Consider the following 26,256-nt stretch of genomic DNA (forward strand, 5'->3'; position numbering starts at 1 on the left):
CTGCGTTTAGTTTTAAAACAGCAACGATGTGTGGTACACTGCGATTTACTAGATGTTGTTCAATTTTGGAAGAGTTTAAGTATTTTCTTAAATTTAAAGGTTTTCCCACTTCAAAATGAAATATGAAAAGACGCCAAACACTTAAGAATAATTTAATGAGGCTGGTTTTGAATTGTTGAAATTGATAATCCGGAGACTTAAAACGTATTTGAATGAGAGCTGAAGTATAACATTTAGCATCCCAGGACTGAATCCATTTTGTCCCAAAGTAAAGAATACTTGCTATTTTTAAAATGCTATCCGAAGAGTGCTTTTCTTAAATTTTATATAATATAAATATCAGGAATAATATTATCTAACAATAAAAGGAGAGGCTGCCAAGAATTTTTGCCTACCAGACAATGCAGATAGGACTGGTCCAGAAAAGAGCACCAACCCAGAACTTATTGAGTCAGCAACCAAATAAATTGGAGAATAAAAACCTCTATATTCAGATATTCCAATATATATCTCTGTATTACATTTTTTTTAAAAATCTAAGAATGGTTGATAACTGCTGGTCAGCTGAGCCCTCCTGGCTATATTTTACAGTGCTTCTATTTCTCTGAGCACTTAAAATGATAAGGTACTTTGTCTAGAAACCCACTGATAAAATAGGAATTTGTAAACGAAAGCAAAGTTTTCTTTGGTCAGTTTCCAGCTGTCCTGGGGGTGAAGGAGGGTGGGAGAGGGGGAGGAAGGTGGGAGGGAGGAAAACCCTCAAGCTGAATGTAATCCCAATAGAGAGAATAATGGAGAAAGTCTGGATTGCAATACGTGCAATACGATCCATGCTGAACTTTAGAGATGGGTCCCTAAAAGAACGTTCTGGAAAAAACGTTACTGCCTTAACCCCTATTTATATCTATCCCCAAACAATTCCATATAATGAAAACATCTGTCCTTTAGGCTTTTGTGTGAATGTACCCTCTTTTGTCCTCCTTTAAATTCTGTCATTTTATAGTGATTCCTTAACAAATCCTTTTCCAAATCATACATTTTGCAACAATTCAAACATTGTCACAAGTTCTCTGGCAAAACATTTGATTACCAAAGGTTCCCCCTAGTTATATTTTGTTGAAAGAATTTATTTTAAAAGTTACCACTTTGATCATTCCAAAACTGGTAGAAAAGTTTTCTCTTTTATTCATGGTTTTTAGCTAAAACATAAAAAGCAAGGATTTATTACAGCTATTTCTTCCATTTAAATGATTCAGTAGTCATCCTTTTTTTTTTTTCCTATTGTATCTTGGAGGCTTCCATATTAATTATTTCTAACAGAACAAGTAAGATTTTTTAAATCTGCAGTTTTTTTTTGTTTTGTTTTTAACATAGGAAAACAAAAAAAATCTATTAGGTAGCTTTACAGGAGTTTATTCTTTTAAGAAACACACTTTTACTATTCGATATAGTTACCAAAGAAGATAAAGTACTTTGGCAATATTTAAGAATTTTCAAATTTGAGGGTTTTTTGTCTTGTGTTTTTACTCCATAGAATAATTGAATTTCCTAACTTGCTTTCATTTCACGTATGTTTAATTTAAATGTCTTTTTTCATATTAAGTGGTATTTTTGCTTTAAAGAAACAAATCACCACTGGTTCCTCACCTATTTTTTCCCTCAGGGTGACTTTTAGTCTGGAGACAGAGAGACCCGATGGTGTCCTTGGCCTAAGCACAGAAGCAGAAACATTATTAATTTGCAAAAAGCATAGACAAGGAACCCCTGAATGTGCTCGGTGGAGTTCGGGCAGCCTATTTTTGATGCAAGCTTTTAACAAACGGGAAGGAATGATATGTATTTTTAAATTGTATGGATTAAATTAAAAATCCAAAGTAAAAGCTCACTGTATAAACCACTGCCAACTAAAGGAAAGATGGTAGTTTATGCGCTGGTATATATACCAACATGTATAAACATATGTATGGTAAAATAACCTTATCTATTTCCAGGGCAATTAGGATAATGTTTAACTTTATTTTGATATTACTTTGTAAGGAAATATACAAATATTTTAGGAATCAAGGGATCTATTCCAGAGGAAACTAACCAACAATGAACATCCTCTACTAAAACTACCCCTGGAAATAATGGTAAGTGTAAGTATTAAAATAAAATATTGTACATCTTCAGAAAGATAAAATTGTTTGCAAGGCCTGTCCAAACTATACTTCTTAGAAACTTAGTAGTTATTTTGCATTTTAGCACATGGTGATTGATAAGTTAGACTAGTTACTGAGTTAAAATGAGAATTTTTTCCGCTATCTAAGAAAAGGAAATTCAGAGCCTTAGCTTCAACAACATCACTTCTTAATTGAAAAGAATCAATATAAAACAGTTTATTTACATTTTCAACTCCCACTATTTTTTTTTTAAGCCATAGATCTCAAAATCAAAGAAAATTTAGTTATAATGGGACAAAATTTCACACTGATCACTTTCTTGCAGTTGTCAATAGGTTTAATGTCCTTCCTGCTTGGCATTTGAGCTTTCTGCCAAGATACTGTGTTTATATTTTTTAAAAACCAAAATATACTATCTACCCCCACCTCTCACCCTACAGACCACCCAAGTTTTTCACTTTGTGGGAAAGAGTTCTGGCACAAAACTCCTAATGAAGGAATCTTCTTCCTCAACCCCCTTTTTTTCTGGTTGAAGTCTTAAAACTGTTACAGGACATAAAAAGGAAATACAGTTTGGTAATGCAAAAATGTTCACTTACCCACCAGCATCCACCCTTACTAAAGAGAAGTCAAAGCTTTTGATTACTGTACGAGAGATTTGTTTTTTAAAAACAACCCACTTTCCTCTCTCTACGGAGACTATCTCACCCATCTCAATGTCTAAATAATAACTAAGAGATCATCACTCATAAATACCAACTTAAAATAACTAGAAGTCAGGCTTTAACCTAAGAAAAGACAGGAAATTCCTGCATAAAGATTGAAACTTTCTTATTTGCTTTCTTCTACTTTTTTCACCTTGGTGTGCTACAAATTATGTAGATAGAAATATATGTCAATTGTTTGAAGTGCTCTCATTAAGAATTTTTATCAGTTTTAATAAATAGAGGTAATAAAGTAAATTAAGGAAAATAATTAAATCTTAGTTTTGAATTTCCTGACTTTTTGTGACAACAAGTTTCCTGGAGTTGCTTTGGTTGAATTTTGCTGTAAAAGACTTAGAATAGGATTCATTTTTTGCATTTCTTTCTTAAGGTCATAAATAAAAGACCAAAAAACAGTATATGACCATATATAAAATAGAAGGTATAATAAAATATAAATAGCTCTTTTATATTTTACCTATTTTGAGTGATAATGAATTAATAGTCACTGAACAGTTTAGAAGACAGAAAAAAGTCTGCAATATGTTTTTAGCCTTCCATCTTTTAAAAAAGCTTAGGGGCAGGTTCAATATAACCAAAAAGTGTGCATATGCCACATGCTTACTAAAATTATGCTTTTAAAATTTTTTAGAAATATAAATTGTCCAAAAGGCTTATAAGTAGAATAAAATCATTTTTTAGCAAGATTTTTTCCCCCTGCAAAACAGTTATGGTTTTTCAGACACAAAGATATTGGGATATCTTGTTTTAATAGAATTGCTTCATATTAAAGGATAATATAAACTCACAAATATTTCTTTCTATTTTTTCAGGTTGCATGCATCATTCCTTTAATTGAGCAGAGTTAACTGGATCAAATTATTTATGGGAGAGAGAGGGAAAGCTATACAGAATTACACTAATTTTAAATTTCCACCAGTATGCTCTTTGTTAGTGAATCACTCCATAAATATTTTCTGTTGCACTGAAGGCAGCAACAGTAACAAAATAATTCCTTAAGGTATTTGTTTTTGCATACTCTGGCCTTGTAATTATCTAAGTAGCAGCCAAGTTTAGTGATGGTTTTGATTCTGTCAAGAAAAAATAATAAGTCTTCTACTCAGAAGTGATGACCAGAAACAGAATCTGATATTTATTTTTTGAAATTAAATAAATAGAAAGTTGCACTTACCAACTTTTTGTTAAAACTGTACCATATCTAATCATTGCATAAAAATTTAGATGTGTAGAATAGTGTCATGTTTTCAGTCTCTAAAATCTAATTTGTTCTCCATAAACTTTCTCTTCTCTGTTTTCGCAGAATTTTACAATTAAAGGGAAATAACAAACTATTTGCTTCCTTAAAATTCTTTGGAAAAAATTCCCTAAGTACACACTCCTTGGACAATAAGGTTTCATTTTGCTCTTTAAGAAATTCTGTTTATTGGAATTTTGACTATCTAGATATTTTATTTTTTAAAGAGCAGAGGAATTTGTTAAATATCTCTAAGGATGTGAATTGATCATTTATATTAAAATAACCACTAGAATTATTCTCAAGTCACCAGAATTAAATTTCCTAACTGTATGTTTATCACTATTAACTCTTTCTTATATGAATTTTAAGGAAAATTTTTAAAGGGTCTGATTTTCCTTTTTGGATATGAAATCAAGTTTCCTTCTCCATGCTTAAGGTACTATTTTGTAACAGCACTGCACTAACATGTCCAAAACACACTGTGAGCATCACTATGAACAACAACATTTTAGATTATACCCCCTTGATTCATGGCACAGCCCTTTAGTTAATTAAGAGGAGGAGAACTTAAGCTCACAATTGCTTTTTATTTGGTTTTCACATCCATACTCTAAAACTTTGCATTAAAAAGAATATGAGAAATTTAAATAAATTTGTTGCTTAATAAAATATTGATGAAAGTACATTCCCTTGTGAAAATCCCACTGTCAAAGCATCAGATACCAAAGTGCGCTGGTTGAACTGTCAAATACTTTAGGGTCATTAATTATTATGAATATGGCTTCCATTTCCATGTAAATGACAAGCTTCTTTTTCATGGGCAAGGTTATGGTACTTATCCATTACCAGAAACATGTATAAACACAGTCTTTATCTTTAACCTCAGTTTTAAAATATGCAGAGTTTTCGTGAAGAGGAAAAACATCTGGTTCAATTACTCTGAACTCTGACTGCATGTGGGCCAGTAGTAATATGAATTGGATTTAAGAATAAACCGTGTGTTTAGTCTTTTTTGTTGTTGTTTTTTCCTGAAAATGTCTGTGAGTTTTCTGTTATGTCAATTATCCATGTTAGCACATTTGGAACAAATGTATCAGTGTACTTTCTGAATAAAGTCAAAAGTCTAACTTGTTTTTAGCTCCATAATGTTTTAATGTTTAATTCTATTGTGTGTTTTTCTCCCTTTCCCCTGACCTTCCAAAATCACCAAATCTGGAAAACAGACTGATTGTATCTGCCCATGAGCAAAGGAAACCCGAAGGAACCAAGGGCCTGGCTGGACGGAGTTGTCATGTGTCTGCCTGTCTACACTTGCTGTGCAGAACATCCGCTCACCTGTACAGCAGGCACAGACAGGCAGTCACATGACAACCCAGCCTGAATGACAACCAGCCATTGAAAGAAAGCAGCCCTCACACCATAGCATCTACACCAAGAGCTACAACCAAAATGAGGGACGCGGGGGCCTGGAGTTTTAATTTGTTGGTTTCTTAACTCGTATGTATTATTATTATTATTCAAATATTGAAACCCACCAAAAGTAAAGTGAGTGGTGCTTATGAAATATAATAAAACCCATTTCTGAAAATATTACTGTGCTTTCTATAGTTCTCTTTTCCTAATTGTTGTCAGTAAATTACTACCCTTGACATTGATTGTACACAGCTTTGCAGCATCCCCTAAATGAATATAACTTCAGCCTGATGCTTGACAAAGAATAAGTAATTCTAATAATTCTACTCCCAAAACTAAGTTTAGTTTTGGAACTAAACTAAACATCATGACTTTTCAAGAGAAAGAGAGGGAGAAAGGAAAAAGAGTGACGAGATAATATTCCAGGGATCATGTATTTTGAGTTAACAAACTCTGCCAGCGTGGGTCTGGGTAAAACACAGCGAAAAGAGTATTTACTTCCAACATAATTTTCAAATGTATTAGAATAATTGCTTCTTTTGATATATAGAAAGCTGAAATTAAAGCTCTGATATTTCCAAGTGTCACGATGTACGTAAGTTTATTACTGTCATTGTTTAATTAAGAAGGAACTACATTCCTTAAGGTGGTATTTAAGGGGCCAATGAACATTTATTCACTTGGAATACATGCTCCCATTCACTGTAAACTTACAAACTCTTGAAATGTTGAGGCAATTCAATTATTTTCAAAAAGAACAAAGAAAGGCATTAAAGGATATGCAGCGTATATTCTGCCATATCTTTTGAGGAAATATCAAAACTTCAGTTTACACCTTGTGAACTGGATTGAAATGATCAGGGTCAGCCTGTTTATATGAATATTTCAAACATTCAAGGGTAAAAAGCAGGGAGATGGGTAAACTTAGAAATTTTGTCAACTTTGATTGGATTCACTAAAATGTTTTAACTTCAGTATTTAGAAGTAATTTTCCTCTTTCTTAGAAAGATACTGGTCAAGCTTTAAAAAATGTTGCACAAGATTACCAAATTTGGGGGGTTTTCTTAAATCTAAACATTTCAAGTGTATATTTTGGACTACATCAAACTATTTTTATTCAGATATTTCATTTTTAAAATGAAAGATTTAGTCATAAGGCTAAAAACCACCAGGTTCAAAACTTCTATTATTATGTGATATTTTACCAACCTGACACCATAGTTTCTTAAAAATAACAACAATAAAAACAGTGACTGGGTAAAACTAATATATTAAAATATGATTAAAACTAAATTCTTGCATTTATAATCTGGCCTAAGGAAATATGTAATCTGCTAAAATGTGCAACTGCAAAACACATCGTGCAATGAAGGTTTTTACCTTAAAGAAGAGTCCCCTGATTAGTAAATAAAGTCCTAAACAATAGTTCACAAAATGTAAAATATAAACAGGAAGACAATATAAAAATGTCTTATAGAATATTTGCATAGAATCACCCAACTATAAATGCTTTACATAACCTGTAGCAAACATATCTGACAGAAGTCCACATGTGGACCCTGCAAGGCAGTGCCAGTGTAGTGCTTGATAGCTCTCTGACTAACACAATAGCTCGGTCAGAACATAAAGGAGATCTTTCCATTCCACCACACTCCCAAGGGAAAGCTAAGGAGGCCAGACCAGCACATTCATCCAGTAGTAAGTAAGCCACTCCAAGATGATGTCTCAAATAATTTTCCCTTAGAACAGGAGGTTAAAATATTGGTATTATATACATATTTTTATCTAAGCTTGAAAGAATGTCATATATATACATATACATTCATATATATGTATATATTTATAGATATGTAAATCTGTTAAATGAGTTACATTTAAAATTTTTACTCTTCCAAGAAAGAGTAATAGAAAGAGTAATATTTTTCTTCTAATATAAACTTCTGAGTACAACGAATAATACCTATGAGGGAATGGGTTTAAGTCTATAAGTATTTTTAATAAATTTGAGATAGCATTTACTATTATGGTTTGTTGAATATAATACCATTTATTTTTCAAAATTATAAATCTTTGGATAATGCAAGAACTTGGAAATGTTTATATGAAATAATCCTGCATTAAAAAGCATAATATAAGATAGCTTATGTATATGAAAAAGCACACATATAACTGTGATCATGAAGAATTTAAAGTAACATAAATGTTTTAAATCTTAATATTTATTGAGAATTTTTTTAAAGTAAAAATACCTAAGCTCTGGCTAACTAAAACAACTGAGCAAGGAGTGTGACTAGCGTTCACAGGGTCAATCCTGACCTCATCAGAGGGAACAAACAGATCTAGCAGGAAACAGCTAGAAACTTGAAAGTGTAAGTACAAATGGAAAGAGCCAAAGATTTCTATAACTTTTCCGTCTCACAACTTTTGCCATCCAGGGATATAGCTGTCACTTTGTTTCCTATTACCAAAGTTACATGTGTCAACTATTACAGCTACATAATAAAACAATACTAAGTAAATATCCCTACAAGGGAATTCTATAATCTCCTTATCATGCTATCCAAACACATAAACCCACAAAAATGAGGCCTGTAATTTTTGAAGAGTCCAAAGAATGTCCTTATTTCAATGCAAATTTTGGATTATCTTCAATACTGTAAGGTTGGTACATTTCCACTGGAAATACTTCTGCTGAATTACCCTACTTCCCTAGGAGTATTCCCATTATGATTTTAATCTTCATGTTGGCTTACTTAAATGGAAAAAAATATTGACTATGTACTATCATTATTCATAAACTAGATTTTAACTACCATTTACACTTTTTTTATTGATATCAAGAAAAATAAGACTCTTTTTCCTTGAATCAGAATACCCTATTCTAATGTGGGTTTTTTTGGAATATTTTAAATAAAAGCCATCACATTTTTTTCCAAAACTGATTTTAAGTATTAATGTAAGACTATCTGAATCCAAAATCCTTTGAAATGATAGTTTCTATTTTATTCCAATGCCTTGCCCTTTTAAGGGCAATCCCTCCAAAGAACCATGCAAAATATATTTATAATGTATGAAACTGACATTGAGAAATTTATTTTCTGCATAAATTATCTTGATTCCAGGAAGTTATATGATCAGAAGAAAAAAAAATCCATTAACCTTCAATGATGAAAATTAAGAAAAATTTAAGACAGTCTGTCTCTAGTGGTAATTTTACCCTATAATTCAATAATTTGGTTTAGGCACTTGAGATACGAAGATATGATGAATAACTATACTGTGTTTTATTTATTTGCTCAACTGCATCTTCACTCAACCAGTATTCACTTGGCATCACCTATCAGTACCGTCTCCTGGTGGTAGAACATGGTACAAGATAGTGGCTCCTTGTGTCAGGAAGCTTACAATCTAGCAGGAACTTAAGCAATCAACCAATACTTAGCACATGTAATGAGTTTTTGTCATTTTACCATCTAAAAAAAAAATTCCCTCAAATTCATCCATTTCTATCAGTTTCCCTCAAACTACCTAGCCCAAGCTGCTGTTACCTCTTACCATATCACAGCAATAGCTTTCTAACAACTCCCCAATCCAGCTTTGTCCCCATCCACTCTACTCTCTACAAACAATTAAAAAGATCTACAAAAATTTCAAATCTTATTATGCGACTCTCCAGCTTAAAAACTTCAAAGACTTGTCATCATTCTTAGGATCAAAATTTATAGAGTCCTTTTCTCTGTTCCAGTCACAGTGGTCTAAATTCAATTTCTTATATTCATCAGGCTCAATCTTGCCTTAGGCATTAATACAAACTTTCTCTGACCACTCAGTTTAATGTCGCCACCCACCCCCCCCCGCCATGCTGTAAGTCCCATCCCAGATACTTCTTAAATCAAACACATCATTGTATTTATTTTATTCATAGTTTGCAATCTGAATCTCATAGGTGTTCTTGCTTATGTTTTCTTTATCAAGAAGTATCCTTCATAAGGGCCTTCCCAGATGGCGCTAGTGGTAAAGAACCTGTCTGCCAATGCAAGAGTCACAAGAGGTGCAGGTTCGATCTCGGGGTTGGGAAGATTCCCTGGAGAAGGGCATGGCAACCCACTACAGTATTCTTGCCTGGAGAATCCCATGGACAGAGGACCTGGTGGGCCACAGTCCATAGTGTCACAAAGAGTCAGACACAATTTAGGCGATTTAGTACGTGCACACACATCCTTTATAAGAGTGGGAAACTTGTCAACCACTTTATCCTTAGTGACCAGGATAGTGTCTGGTACATAACTGGTGCTCAGAATATATTTGTTGGGAAACAGTCAGGTGATTAGGAGCATAGCACTGACATGTAGTAGCTGGCTAAATTACTCATTCTCTTTGAGTCTCAATCTTCATTTTTAAAATGGAGAATGTACATGAAATATTAACTAGACTCAGTGCCTGGTAAACTACAAATGATAAATGTTAACCATTATCATGATGATCATCATCCAGACCACCATTCAGATGGAAACCTGGGTGTCATGAGTTTAAGCAAGTAGAATGAATAGCAGAGATATTTTTTACAACCACAATTACTTTAGAACTAAGGAGCAACTTGTTAACTGGAAGTCCATTTGGCTTGGTTGAGCATTTTGACTACTCTGGAATGGATGCACATAAAAGAATGAGGAAACACGGAAACACCTTGAGTTTGGGGCAATCCAAACTGACAGCACTGAGTAGAGTGATGGGAAGGGGAGGAGAAAGAGGCCAATGTACTCTCCTGGGGCTGGGCCAGCACAAGGCTAGAGTTGCTAAGTAGGGTGTTTCAACTGGCTAAAAACTGCTGCGCAGAGGGTTGTCTAATGTTATACTTAAGGTTGTTTGAATTTCTGTATTGCTTCTTCTAACTGTTAGTAAATATAAGTACTACAAATATCTTTATGTTATTATTTTGATAGAAATCAAAAGAACTGAGTAGGATTCATCCAAGACCCCAAGGGATGTATGAGGACATGCAAGCCCACAAATCCAAGCTCTGTCCTCACCCTCATATGCAGATCCTCCTTGACTTGGGGTATACACAATGACAGAATGCCATGGAGAGGATGAACCCAAGAAGAGGCCTACATAGCCCTAAAAATGTGTGCAGGGCCACTTTTGTAATAATGCTAAAGGATAATATGGGCTTCCCTGGTAGCTCAGCTGGTAAAGAATCTGCCTGCAATGCAGGAGATCCCAGTTTGATTCCCAGGGCAGGAAGAACAAATGGAGACGGGATAGGCTACCCACTCTAGCATTCTTGGGCTTCTCTGGTGGCTCAGACAGTAAAGAATCCGCCTGCAATGCAAGAGACCTGGGTTCAATCCCTGGGTTGGGATGATTTCCTGGAAAAGGGTATGGCAACCCATTCCAGTATTCTTGCCTGTAGAGTCCCCATGGACAGAGGAGCCTGAAAGGCTATAGTCCATGGGGTCACAAAGAGTCAGACATGACTGAGCAACTAAGCACAGCACAGCACAAAGAATGTATAGTCAAGCATCCAGTAGATAAATTATGTTTTCCATAAGCACATTGTATTATATAGATTCTCTGAAGATTACAAGTGGAAATAACATTGCCTGGGACATAGGTTAGAAACCTTTCTATTAAGATCATCTGTTAGTAACATTACAAATATCATTACTGTAACATAGAATAATGGTTCAAAACATGCGGTCCACAGATGTTTGAAGGTGTTCATGAATCCATCTAAAACTTAAGGATAGGGTAGTTAGTTACTTTAAGGATAGAGAGAAAGCAGGGAAAATGTTGGGGACCTACTATTACCATCATACCAACTCTAGCTTAAAATTATTACGTGGGGTTATCATGCTATTGCCTCTGCCATCTTGGATAAGAAATCACATAGTTTGATATCACCATCTCTAACTCACAGACTGGAAGAGAGGCGGTATGGAAAAGTCCCACCGAAGAGATAGAATCTGAATTTCCTCTTACCCTCTGAACCATACCATTATCTGCTGAAAAATTCCAGATCCCATACATCTTATCTCACAATAGGAAATGACAAAAAATTGGAAATTAGAAGGCATGTGAGTCAAAGAATGACATTATTGTTCAGTTCAGTTGCTCAGTCATGTCCGACTCTGTGAACCCATGAACCGCAGCATGCCAGGCCTCCCTGTCCATCACCAACTCCTGGAGTCTACCCAAACTCATGTCCATTGAGTTGGTGATGCCATTCAACCATCTCATTCCCTGTCATCCCCCTCTCCTCCTGCCCTCAATCTTTCTCAGCATCAGGGTCTTTTCAAATGAGTCAGATCTTCACATCTACATTATTGTAGGAAGGTGTAATATTACTTGCAATGGTAAGAATAAATATATAAATGTGATACCTAAAAGTTTATAAAGGCACTTGTTAACATATGATTTCTTAGAGTTGTACAAATTCCTTTTGAGGTGATTTGGTCAATAATAGTCCCCATTTGATAAGCTAAAACAGAGGTTCAGAGAAGTTTGACTTGTTCCAACACTGGCAGTTAATCATAGAAAATTCACATTCTCTAGTATCTCACCCTATTCACACCATTGTCTATAGGCTATTTCGTTCAATTAATGCCACCCTGTAAAGAGTTTGAACTATTATTCTTTAATCACAAGAATACTTCATAAGCCATTTACATTTACTACAAACCTGTCATAAGTTAAATAAAACCATATCTATTTATATGACATAATATGCTATTTATTCAACAGCCAACTAGATCATAATGAAAACATATCAGTCTAATTACATAAGAAAGCAGAAATATGAAAGAACATAGAAACAAACAATAATTCTCTATGCTAATTTGAATGTAAGTTATTAAATAAATGACAAACATGTAACTTAATAATATTATTTACAGGGTCACGTTTGCTTTACTGAGAGAGAAAAACTACCATGGAACAGGATTTCCAAAATGGGTAAGTACTGATGTGAGAGATATCAGGGGAACAAAATACAAACACTCAACTTACCAACAAACCGACTCCAAAAGTTGAGTAAGAACTCGTGCTTATTTTCACAAAGGAAAATTCTAAATTTGGGGTTTTCAAAGTTGCCCACAGAAATATGTTTAATCCATATCCAGAAGCATAGTTAAGCTATGACAGCAAGGCTGGTATGAAATTTAAGCATCATTTAAAACTGCTACTAAAGGACGGGTATTGAGGGAACAAATTCAAGAGGCCAGAGACTGATCACTACCTCTAAGCCCCACCCTCCTCACATTTCTCCTGACCTCCTTTCCCCATACCATCTCTTCCAGCCTCATCTCCCAGCAGATGCTAATAACTATTAATTGAATAACACTGAAGAGCAAGGACACAGTGCTGACACCTCCCTTCTGTCCCACCAGCAGGCTCAAAGGTGGCCTGTGGTGGTAGAAAGTGCTAGTAAGAGAAACTGAGCAGAATAGAGAACCAAGGTGACTGTAGCCAAGAGGCAGTAAGATGGGAATGAGTGAGGATGGCTCCAGGGGAATCAGGCTCTGTCCCACTGACACAAAAACTTTGAATATAGGGGTATTGAGTAAGGCATTAATATCTGGAAATTTTCCTACCTGTTTTTTTGAGTAGTTTTTAATGAGAAACAGTATCTATTGACTACAATATAGCTGTATGTGGCCCATCAAGTTGCAACCCTGAACTTGAGCTCTCCTCTCCATCCAGCACAAGCCACCATCTTCTCTTGCTTCAACCACTGATATACTCTTCCAGCTAGTCTCCCTTCTTCTCTTCCTGCCCACCCCACTCCATCCACATACACATTCCATTCCACACATCATGCTCAACCCAGCAGCCAGAGTGATCCTTCTGAAGCAGAAATCCAATCAGGTCACAGGCGGATGGATGGTCTTCAATTATCCTCTGGATAAAATCTGAATCACTGGTGGGGCCTGATGAGATACCTCTGATTTTATTTCCTACTTCTTTGTCTTACTCCTCCTCCATCTTAGCGCTAAGCTTCCTGTCCACTCCCATCCTGGAGGGCTCTTCAATACAATCTTCTATACAGTTCATCATTCCAGTCTTTGCTGCAGTGTTACTTCCTTCCAAACACTCAATCTAAAGGTTCCTCCTCCCATCAGTTTCTAGCTCATTGACCTATTTTCTTCAGAGCACTTAATATCTGATTTTGTATTATTAGTCTAGTAGTTAGCTCCATAGGGCACCAGACTTGCCTGTCATTTTCTCTTTTTTCAATACTGTAAACTAGGAAAACAATCCTTTTCTTAACTTTCTTCACCTCAATCATCCCAATCTGTTTCAAGGATCATTGTTACCCACCCCTGCCTCTCAAGACACACACACACAACCACCTTCCACCTTTAATATATACCTTTAATAAAAATGTTCTCTGGCACCCAGTTACTAACTGCACACATGTATTTTCTATTTATTGTAATCAAGTGCTCATGACAGAGCTTCAGCAGCAGAGATTTCGTAAAAAGCTATTCTGAGTTTATAGCAGAGAGGAGGGGCTGAGGGGTGACCATGAGCTCAACAAGCCCTCAAATCCTCTTCCTTCCCTACAGAGAGCATCATGTGCCTTCAAACTGATTTGTTTCAGTACCCACATAGCCAAACAATGACAACAACAAAACCCCTAAAACTGTACTCCAATAGTAGTGGCTAATCTGAGTCTTCAGAGCCCCTGATACTAGCACTCAGGGAAAGCTCAACGCCAGCATGCCTGGAACGCATCTTAATAAATCCTCAGTGGGACGAGGTTGACTAGGAAAACTCCAACACCTTGGAGGTTCTTGCCTCCATTTGTGGTTGAAGGCATAAATTCTGGAACCAGACAGCTTATATTTAAATTTCTGCTTTGTCATCAAGCAGTTGTGAGACTTTGGTAAGTGAGTTATTCTCACCAACACCAAGTGTTTTCCATAAGAAAAACTGAACCCAAAGAAATGACTTTTCAAAAGGTTATGTTTTTCCCTTCATTTACTTACCTGAAAAATGAAGATAATTACAGTACTTATCCTTAGGATTATAATGTGGATTAAGTGAGTCATTAGTGAAAGTTGCTCAGTTGTGTCCAACTCTTTGCGACTCCATGAACTATACAGTCTATGGAATTCTCCACGTCAGAATACGGGAGTGGGTAGCCTTTCCCTTCTTCAGGGGATCTTCCCAACCCAGGGATAGAACCCAGGTCTCCTGTATTGCAGGCAGATTCTTTACCAGCTGAGCCACAAGGGAAGCCCAAGAACACTGGAGTGGGTAGCCTATCCCTTCTCCAGCAGATCTTCTTGACCCAGGAATTGGACCAGGGTCTCCTGCATTGTAGGCAGATTCTTTACCAACTGAGCTATGAGGGAAGCAAATGAGTCATTAGTCAATCTAAAACTAAGAATTTCCTGGTGGTCCAGTGTTTAAGAATTCACTTTCCAATGTAGGGAATGTGGGTTTGATCCCTAGTTGGGGAATTAAGATTCCACATGCTGTGGGCCAACTAAGACCATTAAACGGCAACTAAGACCCGACACAGCCAAAAGTAAATAAGTATATAAAGAAAAAAATAAAAATAAAACTAGTTATAATTATCCTGCTTCTTCAGCAAGGTCTTTTGCTTTCCCTGGAATAACTGAGAGAGACTCAGAGGCCAATCTGTATTCAAATGTATATAAATAATCACCTAAATGCTTATAAGCAAATTGTGTCTAAGAGAAGATTTAGTAGGACAACTGAACACAAAAGAAGATTTTCTATTTCCTGATGTTTATATCTAGGAAGGCATCTCAGATCTCCAGAAGCTATAGTCTGGCGCTTCCACAGAATTAAGAGGGTTATCTAAGCAGCCAGCCCAGGAAAGAAACTTGTGCTAATCCTCAGACTCATGACCAATGTCACATTTGACTGAAGTTAGTGAAATACATGACATAAACATTTGAAATAAAGCTTTTGAGTAGAAATTTCCTTTAGATCTTTCTATAGGATTTGATTTCCTTTTAATTTGGACTTCCCTGGTGGCTCAGACGGTAAAGCGTCTGCCTACAATGTGCGAGACCCAGGTTCAATTCCTGGGTCCGGAAGATCTCCTGGAGAAGGAAATGGCAACCCACTCCAGTATTCTTGCCTGGAAAATCCCATGGACAGAGAAGCCTGGTATGCTACAGTCCATGGGGTCGCAGAGAGTCAGACACGACTGAGCGGCTTCACTTTCACTTTCACTGCAGAAAATGTAGCGGCCCTCAGCGGGTCATCTGATACTTATTCCACACATTACTGTGCACAAAGCACTTAGAACTAGGCAGGACACAAAGCTTTCCTCCAACAATTTGAGAAAGTACCTTGTAGTGCTTTCAAAAGCTATCAAGCCAAGAGTGGAAGGACTTTTAACTCTGAAATGCTTGCCATTTATAGCCAAACACAACTGACACAATCTCACCTGTAAATAGTTTTGCCATCACAGAATATTCTTAACCAATGTTTGCATGCTGCGTTGTAAGCACCAAAATCTTCTCACCTCAGACCAGAGCTATTAAAATTTCCAAAACACTGCTGAATTTCCATCCATGCCCTCCCAAGTTTACCAGTATCATTTTATAGCACTTTAATGGCTCTGTAAGACTGATTTTCATGTGTGTGTGCTTTTCTAAATACCAGATTTAAATGAGTAATAAGTCACAGGACCAAAATTATTAACATTTAAAGTGAACCAGAACACCATAATTATCATAATTCATGCTTTTACATAGATATCAAATTCTCAAAGAAAAAATTTGTATAAACAATTATCTGGGACTCACTTGAAGACTAGTGATTTGGACATTTTCAAAAGCCTGTCATTTGAGACAGATGTCACAGCAACAATTTCAAAATGCTTTATTAACTCTGCATCACTGCTATTAACTTTGTTTCTATGATGATCTATTACCTTGAGTATTTTCAAAGCATTATTTAATGAAAATAGCTTTCACTATATCAGTAACTTGCCATTCTCACAAAGAAGGAAGTTTTCAACTACAGGTCCCTAACTCCGTTCCTTTAGGTAAACAAACATGTCAGTACATCACAGAAATAAAAGATATTTGAAGGAACTCCTGTAAAATTTAAAATCTATGAGGAAAAAACAGTGTTTCTTCACACAAACATCCCAAGCCAAGTCTTACTAAATGAAAACCACCAGCATCTCAAAACTATATATCACAATAAAATCAATTCATCTGAAACAGAAGCATTTTAATTTAAAAAATTCTGTCACTTTTGTGACTTACCTCATCATCTTTGTACCAGGACAAACTCTCAGCAGTAAGGACAAACCAGTATCCCTTAGAGCCTCCTTTCATGATGCCAATGTTGCTGATGGTTAGCCATCCCTTGCGAATCACCTTCAAGAGAACACAGATCGGCAGAGATGTTTAGTTTAATATAAGCCTATGGGGAACACAAGTCTTGTCCTAAGTTAAAAACAAGATACAAGTTACAGTAAGAACAACATTGTTTCCCCAAAGCTCAACTTCTCTTAAACTATTCAAAATAATATATCTTCCAAAAGCCCAGATAACCAGAGGGAAGTCTCTACCATCAAATGAACAAAATCAAATCAAAATTGCAGATTCGTAGGGATGGTGGAAGCACAGAGACTGAAACAGGACTAAAATTCAGCAGATTAAATGCTTGTGCCTGGCCTATTTATGGCACTGCTGCTACAATTAAAATATATTTAGTGATTGGATGAACAACAATAGATTCTCCATGCCCACTGTCTCTTATCCCTGTCCAGCCCACTGGCCCATTTGTTTGCCTGGTTTGCATCTCAGAATTTCACCAGAGACTGGCCACCAAATGGTGAAAAGAAAACACACAAGCCAACCAATTAGTTCCCTGTTAACAGCTCTGAACGGGCTGAATGGGAGAGAAAGCTGAAACAATACGCTAAAATTAAAAGTTTAAAGTTTTTAATGGTGCAGATTTACCCATCTACTTCTGATTGTTTTTGCTAAGCTAAAGAATACCCAGAATCATCATAAAAACCTTTAAACAGTGTTTAACTTTTCAAACATTAACAACTTGGATAGAAATTATCTACAAATGGCATTTAACTGAAGATCTTTTTCTCATGGTTGTTGCAAAGTTAAGTTCTGTTTTCCATGTGGCATAGTTTACCATTTCCTCTATGCTAGATAATTCTTGTTGTCACAGAAATGAAATACTACATGGCACTGTAATAGCATTCTAAATATAAAAAATCACCCTATACCTACATGTTCATTATGTTAGACATCCTGAAATAATTTTTTAAATTACTGAATGACTAATGGGTGTCACTTCCTAAAGGTAAATGGAAATACCCTAATAATCGGATTTTATTTTTATATTTATATTTTAAAGTTTTCTAGTTGAAGAAGGAAAGCCAATTCTAGGGAAAACTGTGAGATAAGTTTTCAAGGTCAAGGTCATTATTGATCTTCCAAGACTCATTCCACATTCCCAGTCTCAGTTACCCTTGATTCCCTGTTTCAGTACCTACCAGCATCAGCTATTTTTCCCTTTTTAACTCTACAGACCCCCAGACAGAACCCCATTCAGGCCCACACTAAGGCAGTACGACTGTTTAAAATTACTCCTTCTTATCCTCTGCTTCAGAAAGAAGGAAACAATACTTCTCAAAGTATGGTTTATACCAGCTAATAAAATAAAATGGTTACAGTAAATAACCATTGGGATGCTTTCTAAAAACACAGATTCTTGGGACAACTACAAATCCACATGAATCAGAATAGATACATATGAAACCCAGGAAGCTACAGATTAATACTTTGCAAAGTGAGTCTTTTTCATACTAAAGTTTGAAAACCACTGCATGTATACATACAATCAAAATTTCATTTTCCTTACAGCAAATAATCTCATTTAATTTTTAGTAAGAAGGAACTGGTTATTTCCCAGTAAGACTGTTAGCCACACCACCACAGCTTACAAACAGCATACTCAACATAGCCCGCTCAGTGAAAGTATATTCACTATTTCATTTTATCAGGTATCTTGGATAAAGAAGAAGTCTTCCAGATACTCTACAAACTGCAATAAGATAATTTCACCTGTTGATAGAACATGCTGGCTTCATTAAGAAGAACCATGAATTCAGTTCAGCAAACATTTGCTAAGAACCTATCATATGTCAGTATGAGAAAGGTGATGATGCTACACCCTGCCCTCAAGAATTTTACAGTTTTATAGGGAATGAAGATCCATAAAGAGATAATTTCAACGTAACAGTGTAACAAGAGATGTATGCTAAGTTAGAGAAGGATACCGGATACAACTTAAGAAATGTTAATAGTTAATAGGCTTTCCTTGGAAACATGGTAGCTCAAAAGAGCCTAACAGAATTCAAATTAGACCAGGAAGTAGTCCTGTCTGCCTGTTTATTTGTTCTCTATAAAGAAGGACAAAAAAAGAACACAATAGAAAAGAGCCACTTCATGCCAAAAATATGAGTTGGGATGAAGAAGTTGAGGCTGCAGAGGTAAGTAGGGTAAAGTTAGAGTCAATCCAGTTCAACAGACCCCAAATTCTAGATAAAATTGGCAAAATAAAAATAAATTTCAAGTATACATGTAAATTTATTAAGTATATATGACCATTGTACTACTAAACTGTGTATATCCACAGAAACACACAAAGAAACTTGAAAGTATGATACGAAGATGAAATAAATATTTTATTTTTTTATTTTGTGGGAGAAATCTATTTGTTACGTTTACAACTTTGTTATTGACTTCTCTGTGTCACAGAGTGACAGTACTGGTATTGACTTCTCTGTGTCACAGAGTGACAGTACTGGTATCAACACACATATATAAACACACACACACATATTTTAAATACTAATACATCTTAACTGTTTTCTTGTTTTCTAGATAAAAATATGTATTTAGATGTTCTATTACATCCTCCTGCATTCCAGCGAATTTTCCATGCTCCCTGAGGCAAACTAGGTTATGTAAGCTGCCGAAATAACCCAGGTGAGAAATGACCAAGGTGTGAAGTAACATCATGATGAAGAAAGCATAAAGATAAATAAACCTACTGGACAAACACCTAGGAGACAAAATCAGTAGGACTTATGGCTGGATGAAAGGGGGATTAGTGGAAGGAAAGACTCTAGAACTGCACTGTACAGTAGCCACTAACCACATATGGTTATTGAGCCTTAGTGACTAGTTTAATCTCAGATGTGTGGTAAGTGTAAAATGCACAGTGGATTTTGAAAACTTAATACAAAAGAAATGTAAAATATTTCACTAAATGTTTTAAAATGTATCACATGTGAAAATGATAATATGTAAGATATACTGTGTTAAATAAAATGAGGCAGGTGAAATGAATATTAAGAATAGATTTTATTTAACACAGTATATCTTAATATCTTTTATTAACGTGGCTTGCATTATATTTTTACTGAACATTGCGCTATTTATTCTAGAATGATTCTGGAACTCCTGGGGCTACCAAATCAGAAGGAGTAGAGGAAGAGAACCAAGTTTTAGAAGTGAGGGAGTTGACAGTGAATTCAGTCAAGGCCATGCTGAATATGAAGTATCTGTAGGAAACACATGGGCTTCCCAGGTGGTATTAGTGATAAAGAACCTGCCTGACAATGCAGGAGACATGGGTTTGATTCCTGGGCTGGGAAGATTCCCTGGAGGAAAGCATGGCAACCTACTCCAGTATTCCTGCCCGGAAGATCCGATGGACAGAGAAACCTGGCAGGCTACAGTACATGGAGTCACAAAGAGTTGAACAAGACTGAAGCAACTTAGTATGCATGCGTATGGGAAATACAAATAGATGTGACCTGACCTCTGATGCAAAATGGAAATGTTAGGACTGGACATTAAGACTTGTGAGTCATCAGTATATATACATAAGTGACAAGCATTGATAAAACTGTGTGAAATAGTAGTGGCTCACAGTGGAATCCTTGGGAAAATATAAGGTTGGTGCAAAAGTAATTTCAATTTTGCATTGTTGAACTTTGCCATTTGATATTGGAATATATTCTTGAATAAATGTGGTTAAGTTATACATCATTTTAATGAATATTTATTGCTTTATGTTTTTCGCTAATGAATTACTACTTGCTGTTTATTTTATATGTATTTTACACCTAAGAAATGATGTTACACAAAAAGCAAATTCGAACAATTTTCTTATTCAAGTTCAAAATGAGTCATAAAGCAGTGGAGACAACTTGCAATGTCAACAATCCATTTGACCCAGGAACTGCTAATGGAATGTACAGTGCAGTAGTGGTTCAAGACACTTCACACAGGAGACGAGAGTCTTGAAGATGAGAAACATAATGGCCAGCCATCGGAAGTTGACAACGGCTAGCTGAGAGGATCATCGAAGCTAATCCTCTCACAACTACATGAGAAGTTGCCCAAGATCTCAACATTGACCTTTCTATGGTCATTTGGCATTTGAAGCAAATTGGAAAGGTGAAAAAAGACTGACTGCCCCGTGAGCTGACTGCAAATCAAAAAATCGGTGTTTTGAAGTGTTGTCTTTTCTTATCCTATGCAACAACAATAAACCACTTCCTGATCGGATTGGGATATGTGATGCAAAATGGATTTTATATGAAACCAGTGATGACCAGCTCAGTGAATGGACCAAGAAGAAGCTCAAAAGCTCTTTCCAAAGCCAAACTTGCACCAAAAAATGGTCATGGTCACTGTTTGGTGGTTTCCTGCCTGTCTGATCCACTACAGCTTTCTGAATCCCTGTGAAACCAATCCATCTGAGAAGTATACTCAGCAAATTGATGAGCTGCACCAAAAATTGCCATGCCCCCAGCCAGCACTGGTCAACAGAAAGGGCCCAATTCTCCACAGCAATGCCCAATAGCATGTCGCACAACCAATGCTTCAAAAGTTGAACAAACTGGGCTACAAAGTTTTGCCTCATCCATCATATTCACCCGAACTGTCACCAACTGACCACTACTTCTTCAGCATCTCAACAACTTTGTATAGGCAAAATGTTTTTACAACCAGGAGGACATGGAAAATGCTTTCCAAGAGTTCACCAAATCCCGAAGCATGGATTTTTATGCTATGGGAATAAACAAACTTATTTCTCATGGACAAAAATGTGTTCATTAAGATGTGTGTGAGCCTAGTTATAAAGATTTAGAATTCAGAGTTCAAAACCATTAAGGAAGCCAAAGGCAAGGTGAATTTCAAGGAATGTGTGGCTGGGAGTGTCAGATTCAGCACAGAAAGGGACATGTAAGGTGCAGTGCAGACATCATAGTGTCTTAGCTATGCAAATTGCAGTGAGGTGGTGGGATGAGTCAGAGTTCACTGGGTTGAAAAGTGAATGGGAAGTGAAAAATGAAGACAATGGCTACAGAGAGCTCTTTCTAGAGAAGGAGAAAAGCAAGTTAAAACCAGAATAGACATTGGGTCAAAGGAGGTGCTTTTGTTGTTCTTGCAGTTGCTATTGTTTTTTGATTTGTGGATTTTTTTTTCTTTTTTGATATGAGCAAAAATTGGGTACATTTATTGCTTGAGGAGAAATAATAGGACAGGGCAAGAGATACAGAAAAAATGATGTAATGGCAAAGAAGATGGGAGTGGATGAGATGAAGAGCACAGAGAGGGGACTGTCTTTGAACAGGAATGAAGCTGCTTGATCTTGTGAGCCTGGGAGGCTGGAAGAGTGAGGGTAGATGTAGGTTCTCTGCGTGGAAAAGCGTAGAAGGTTGAAAAAGGTTATAGTTGAGCTTTCTATTTCTCTTAATAAGAGAACAGACTGAATTATCTGCAGGAAAGTAAGGATGAGAAGTTGGAAAGAAGGCTTGAGCATAGTGTTAAGCATTGGGACAATCAGTAATTGAATGAGAGCATAATTGGAATTAGTTTAAAGAAAAGAAAAAAGGTTGACAAAACACAGCACTGAAAACCCCTAGAAGATAACATAGGAGAAAATCTAGATGAACCTGGGTAAGATTATGCCTCTTAAGATATAATACCAAAAACACAATCTGTGAAAGAAATAAGTTGGTAATCTGAACTTCATTAAAGATAAAAATGTCTACTCTGCAAAAGACAGGATCAAGAGTGTTAGAAGACAAGCCACAAATAGGGGGAAATGCTTGCAAAAAACATAACTGATAAAGGACTGTTATCCAAAATATACAAACAAATCTTAAAACTTGATAATAAGAAAACAAAAGACCCAATAAAAAATAGGCCAAAGACATTAACATACCTCAACAGATATGCAGACGGCAAATAGGCATATGAAAACATGCTCACTATCAGATGTCATCATTTCTGTCCTTTATTGTGCCCATATTTGCATGATACGTTCCCTGGTATCTCTAATTTTCTGGAAGAGATCTCTAGTCTTTTCCATTTTATTGTTTTCCTCTACTTCTTTGCATTGTTCACTTCCAAAGCCTTTCTTATCTCTCCTTGCTATTCTTTGGCACTCTGCATTCAGATGGATATATCTTTCCTTTTCTCCTTTGACTTTAGCTTCTCTTTTTCCAGCTATTTGTAAGGCCTCCTCACACAAGCATTTTGCCTTCTTGCATTTTTCTTGGGGATAGTTTTGATTACTACATGTTGTACAATGTCATGAACCTCCGTCCATAGTTCTTCAGGCACTATGTCAATAGATCTAATCCTTTGAATCTATTATCACTTCTACTATAAAATATAGTATAATATAAGTAAGTAGAAGGGATTTGATTTACGTCACATCTAAATGGCTAAGTAGTTTTCCCTACTTTCTTTAATTTAAGTCTGAATTTTGCAATAAGAAGTTCAAGATTTGAGCCACAGTCAGCTCAGATCAATAAAGGACAGAAAGGTATGGACCTCACAGAAGCAGAAGATATTAAGAAGAGGTGGCAAGAATACACAGAAGAACTGTACAAAAAAATCTTAATGACCCAGAAGACTGCAATGGTGTGATTACTCACCTAGAGCCAGACATTTTGGAGGCCAAGTGGGCCTTAGAAAGCATCATGAAGAAAAAAGTGAGTGGAGGTGAAGAAATTCCAGCTGAACTATTTCATATCATAAAAGATCATGCTGTGAAAGTGTCGCACTCAATATGCCAGCAAATTTGGAAAACTCAGTAGTGGCCACAGGACTGGAAAAAGGTCAGTCTTCATTCCAATCCCAAAGAAGAGCAATGCCAAAGAAGGTTCAAAATACGGCACAATTGCACTCACTTCACAAGCTAGCAAAGTAATGCTCACAATCCTTCAAGCCAGGCTTCAATAGTACGTCAACCGAGAACACCCAGATGTTCAAGCTGGATTTAGAAAAGGCAGAGGAACCAGAGACCAAGTTGCCAACATTTGCTGGATCATAGAAAAAGCAAAAGAATTCCAGAAAAACATTTACTTCTGCTTCATTGACTACGCTAAAAGATTTCACAGTGTCAGTTCAGTTCAGTTCAGTCACTCAGTCATATCGTTCTCTTTGAGACTCATGGACTGCAGAATGCCAGGCTTCCCTGTCCTTCACCAACTCCCAGAGCTTGCTCAAACTGATGTCTATTGAGTTGGTGATGCCATCCAACCATCTCATCCTCTGTCAGCCCCTTCTCCTCCTGCCTTCAATCTTTCCCAGCATTAAGGTCTTTTCTAATGAATCAGCTCTTAGTATCAGGTGGCCAAAGTATTGGAGTTTCACCTTTAACATCAGTCCTTCCAATGAATATTCAAAACTGATATCCTTTAGGATGGACTGGTTTGATCTCCTTTCAGTTCAAGGGACTGTCAAGAGTCTTCTCCCATACCACAGTTCAAAAGCATAAATTCTTTGGCACTCAGCTTTCTTTATGATCCAACTCTAACATCCATACATGACCACTGGAAAAACCTTTGTCTAGCTTTGACTAGACAGACCTTTGTTGGCAAAGTAATGTCTCTGCTTTTTAACATGCTGTCTAGATTGGTAATAGCTTTTCTTCCACGGAGCAAGCATCTTTTAATTTCATGGCTCCAGTCACTATCTACAATGATTTTTGAGCCCAAGGAAATAAAGTCTGTCACTGTTTCCCCATCTATTTGCCATGAAGTGATGGGACCAGATGCCATGATCTTTGTTTTCTCAATGTTGAATTTTAAGCCAGCTTTTTCACTCTCCTCTTTCACTTTTATCAAGAGGCTCTTTAGTTCTTCTTCATTTTCTGCCATAAGGGTGGTATCATCTGCATATCTGAGGTTATTGATATTTCTCCTGGCAATCTTGATTCTAGCTTGTGCTTCATCCAGCCCGGCATTTCGAATGATGTACTCTACATGTAAGTTAAATAAGCAGGTTGATGATATATGGCCTTGACATACTCCTTTCCCAATCTGGAAGTAGTCTGTTGTTCTATGCCCAGATCTAACTGTTGCTTCTTGGTCTCCATACAGATTTCTCAGGAGGTAGGTAAGGTAGTCTGGTATTCTCATCTCTTGAATAATTCTCCGTAGTTTGTTGTGATCCACACAGTCAAAGGCTTTGGCGTAGTCAATAAAGCAGAAATAGATGTTTTTTTCTGGAATTCTCTTGCTTTTTCTATAATCCGACAGCTGTTGGCAATTTCATCTCTGGTTCCTCTTTTAAATCCAGCTTGAACATCTGGAAGTTCTCGGTTTACATACTGTTGATGTCTGGCTTGGAGAATTTTGACCCTTACATTGCTAGTGTGTTGGACAAGTACAATTGTGAGGTAGTTTCAACATTCTTTGGCACTACCTTTCTTTGGGATTTGAATGAAAACTGATCTTTTCCAGTCCTGTGCCCACTGCTGAGTTTTCCAAATTTGCTCGCATATTGAGTGCAGCACTTTAACAGCATCATCTTTTAGGATTTGAAATAGCTCAACTGGAATTCCATCACCTCCACTAGCTTTGACTGTATAGATCACAACAAACTGTGGAAAGTTCTTAAAGAGATGGGAATACCAGACCACCCTACCTGCTTCCTTCTATATGCAGGTCAAGAAGCAACAGTTAGAACTGGACATGGAACAACAGACTGGTTTCAAACTGGTAAAGGAGTACGTCAAGGCTATATATTGTCACCCTGGTTCTTTAACGTATATGCAGAGTACATCATGCGAAATGCCAGGCTGGATGAAGCACAAGCTGGAATCTAGATTGCCGAGAGAAATATCAATAACCTTAGATATGCAGGTGACACCACCCTCATGACAGAAAGCAAAGAGAAACTAAAGAGCCTCTTGATGAAAGTGAAAGAGGAGAGTGAAAAAGCTGGCTTAAAACTCAACATTCAAAAAATGAAGACTATGGCATCTGGTTCCATCATTTCATGGCAAATAGATGGGGAAACAATGGGAACAGTGACAGACTATTTTCTTCGGCTCTAAAATCTCTGCAGATGGTGACTGCAGCAATGAAATTAAAAGATGCTTGCTCCCTGGAAGAAAAACTATGACAAATCTAGATAGTGTATTAAAAAGAAGAGACATCACATTGCCGAGAAAGGTCCATATAATCAAAGCAATGGTTTTCCTGTGGTCATGTATGGATGTGAGTGTTGGACCATAAAGAAGGCTGAGCACCAAAGAATTGATGTTTTTGAACTATGGTGTTGGAGAAGACTCTTGAGAGTCCCTTGGACTGCAAGGAGATCAAATCAGGCAATCCTAAAGGAAATCAACCCTGAATATTCATTGGAAGGACAGATGCTGA

The 26,256-nt window shown here is 36.5% G+C and overlaps 1 protein-coding gene and 1 long non-coding RNA gene across 8 annotated transcripts in view; one reads left to right on the forward strand and one right to left on the reverse strand.

Annotated features, from left to right (window-relative positions):
- The window catches only part of DNM3 (dynamin 3), a 645,907-nt gene that overhangs the window by 285,102 nt on the left and 334,549 nt on the right, over positions 1 to 26,256 (reverse strand). For all 7 annotated transcript variants that reach the window (XM_070385287.1, XM_005902409.2, XM_005902410.2 and 4 more), the window contains one exon: positions 16,796 to 16,909. In XM_070385287.1, coding sequence (XP_070241388.1) covers positions 16,796 to 16,909 — 114 coding nt within the window. The remainder of the gene's footprint in view (positions 1 to 16,795; positions 16,910 to 26,256) is intronic.
- On the forward strand, positions 759 to 5,255 carry LOC138991278 (uncharacterized). Its single transcript, XR_011467300.1, has 2 exons — positions 759 to 2,132; positions 3,700 to 5,255. It is a non-coding gene; the product is annotated as an uncharacterized lncRNA (long non-coding RNA).

The sequence above is a fragment of the Bos mutus genome, chromosome 16 (assembly GCF_027580195.1).
Source record: "Bos mutus isolate GX-2022 chromosome 16, NWIPB_WYAK_1.1, whole genome shotgun sequence".
In the NCBI taxonomy this organism is placed as follows: Eukaryota; Metazoa; Chordata; class Mammalia; order Artiodactyla; family Bovidae; genus Bos; species Bos mutus.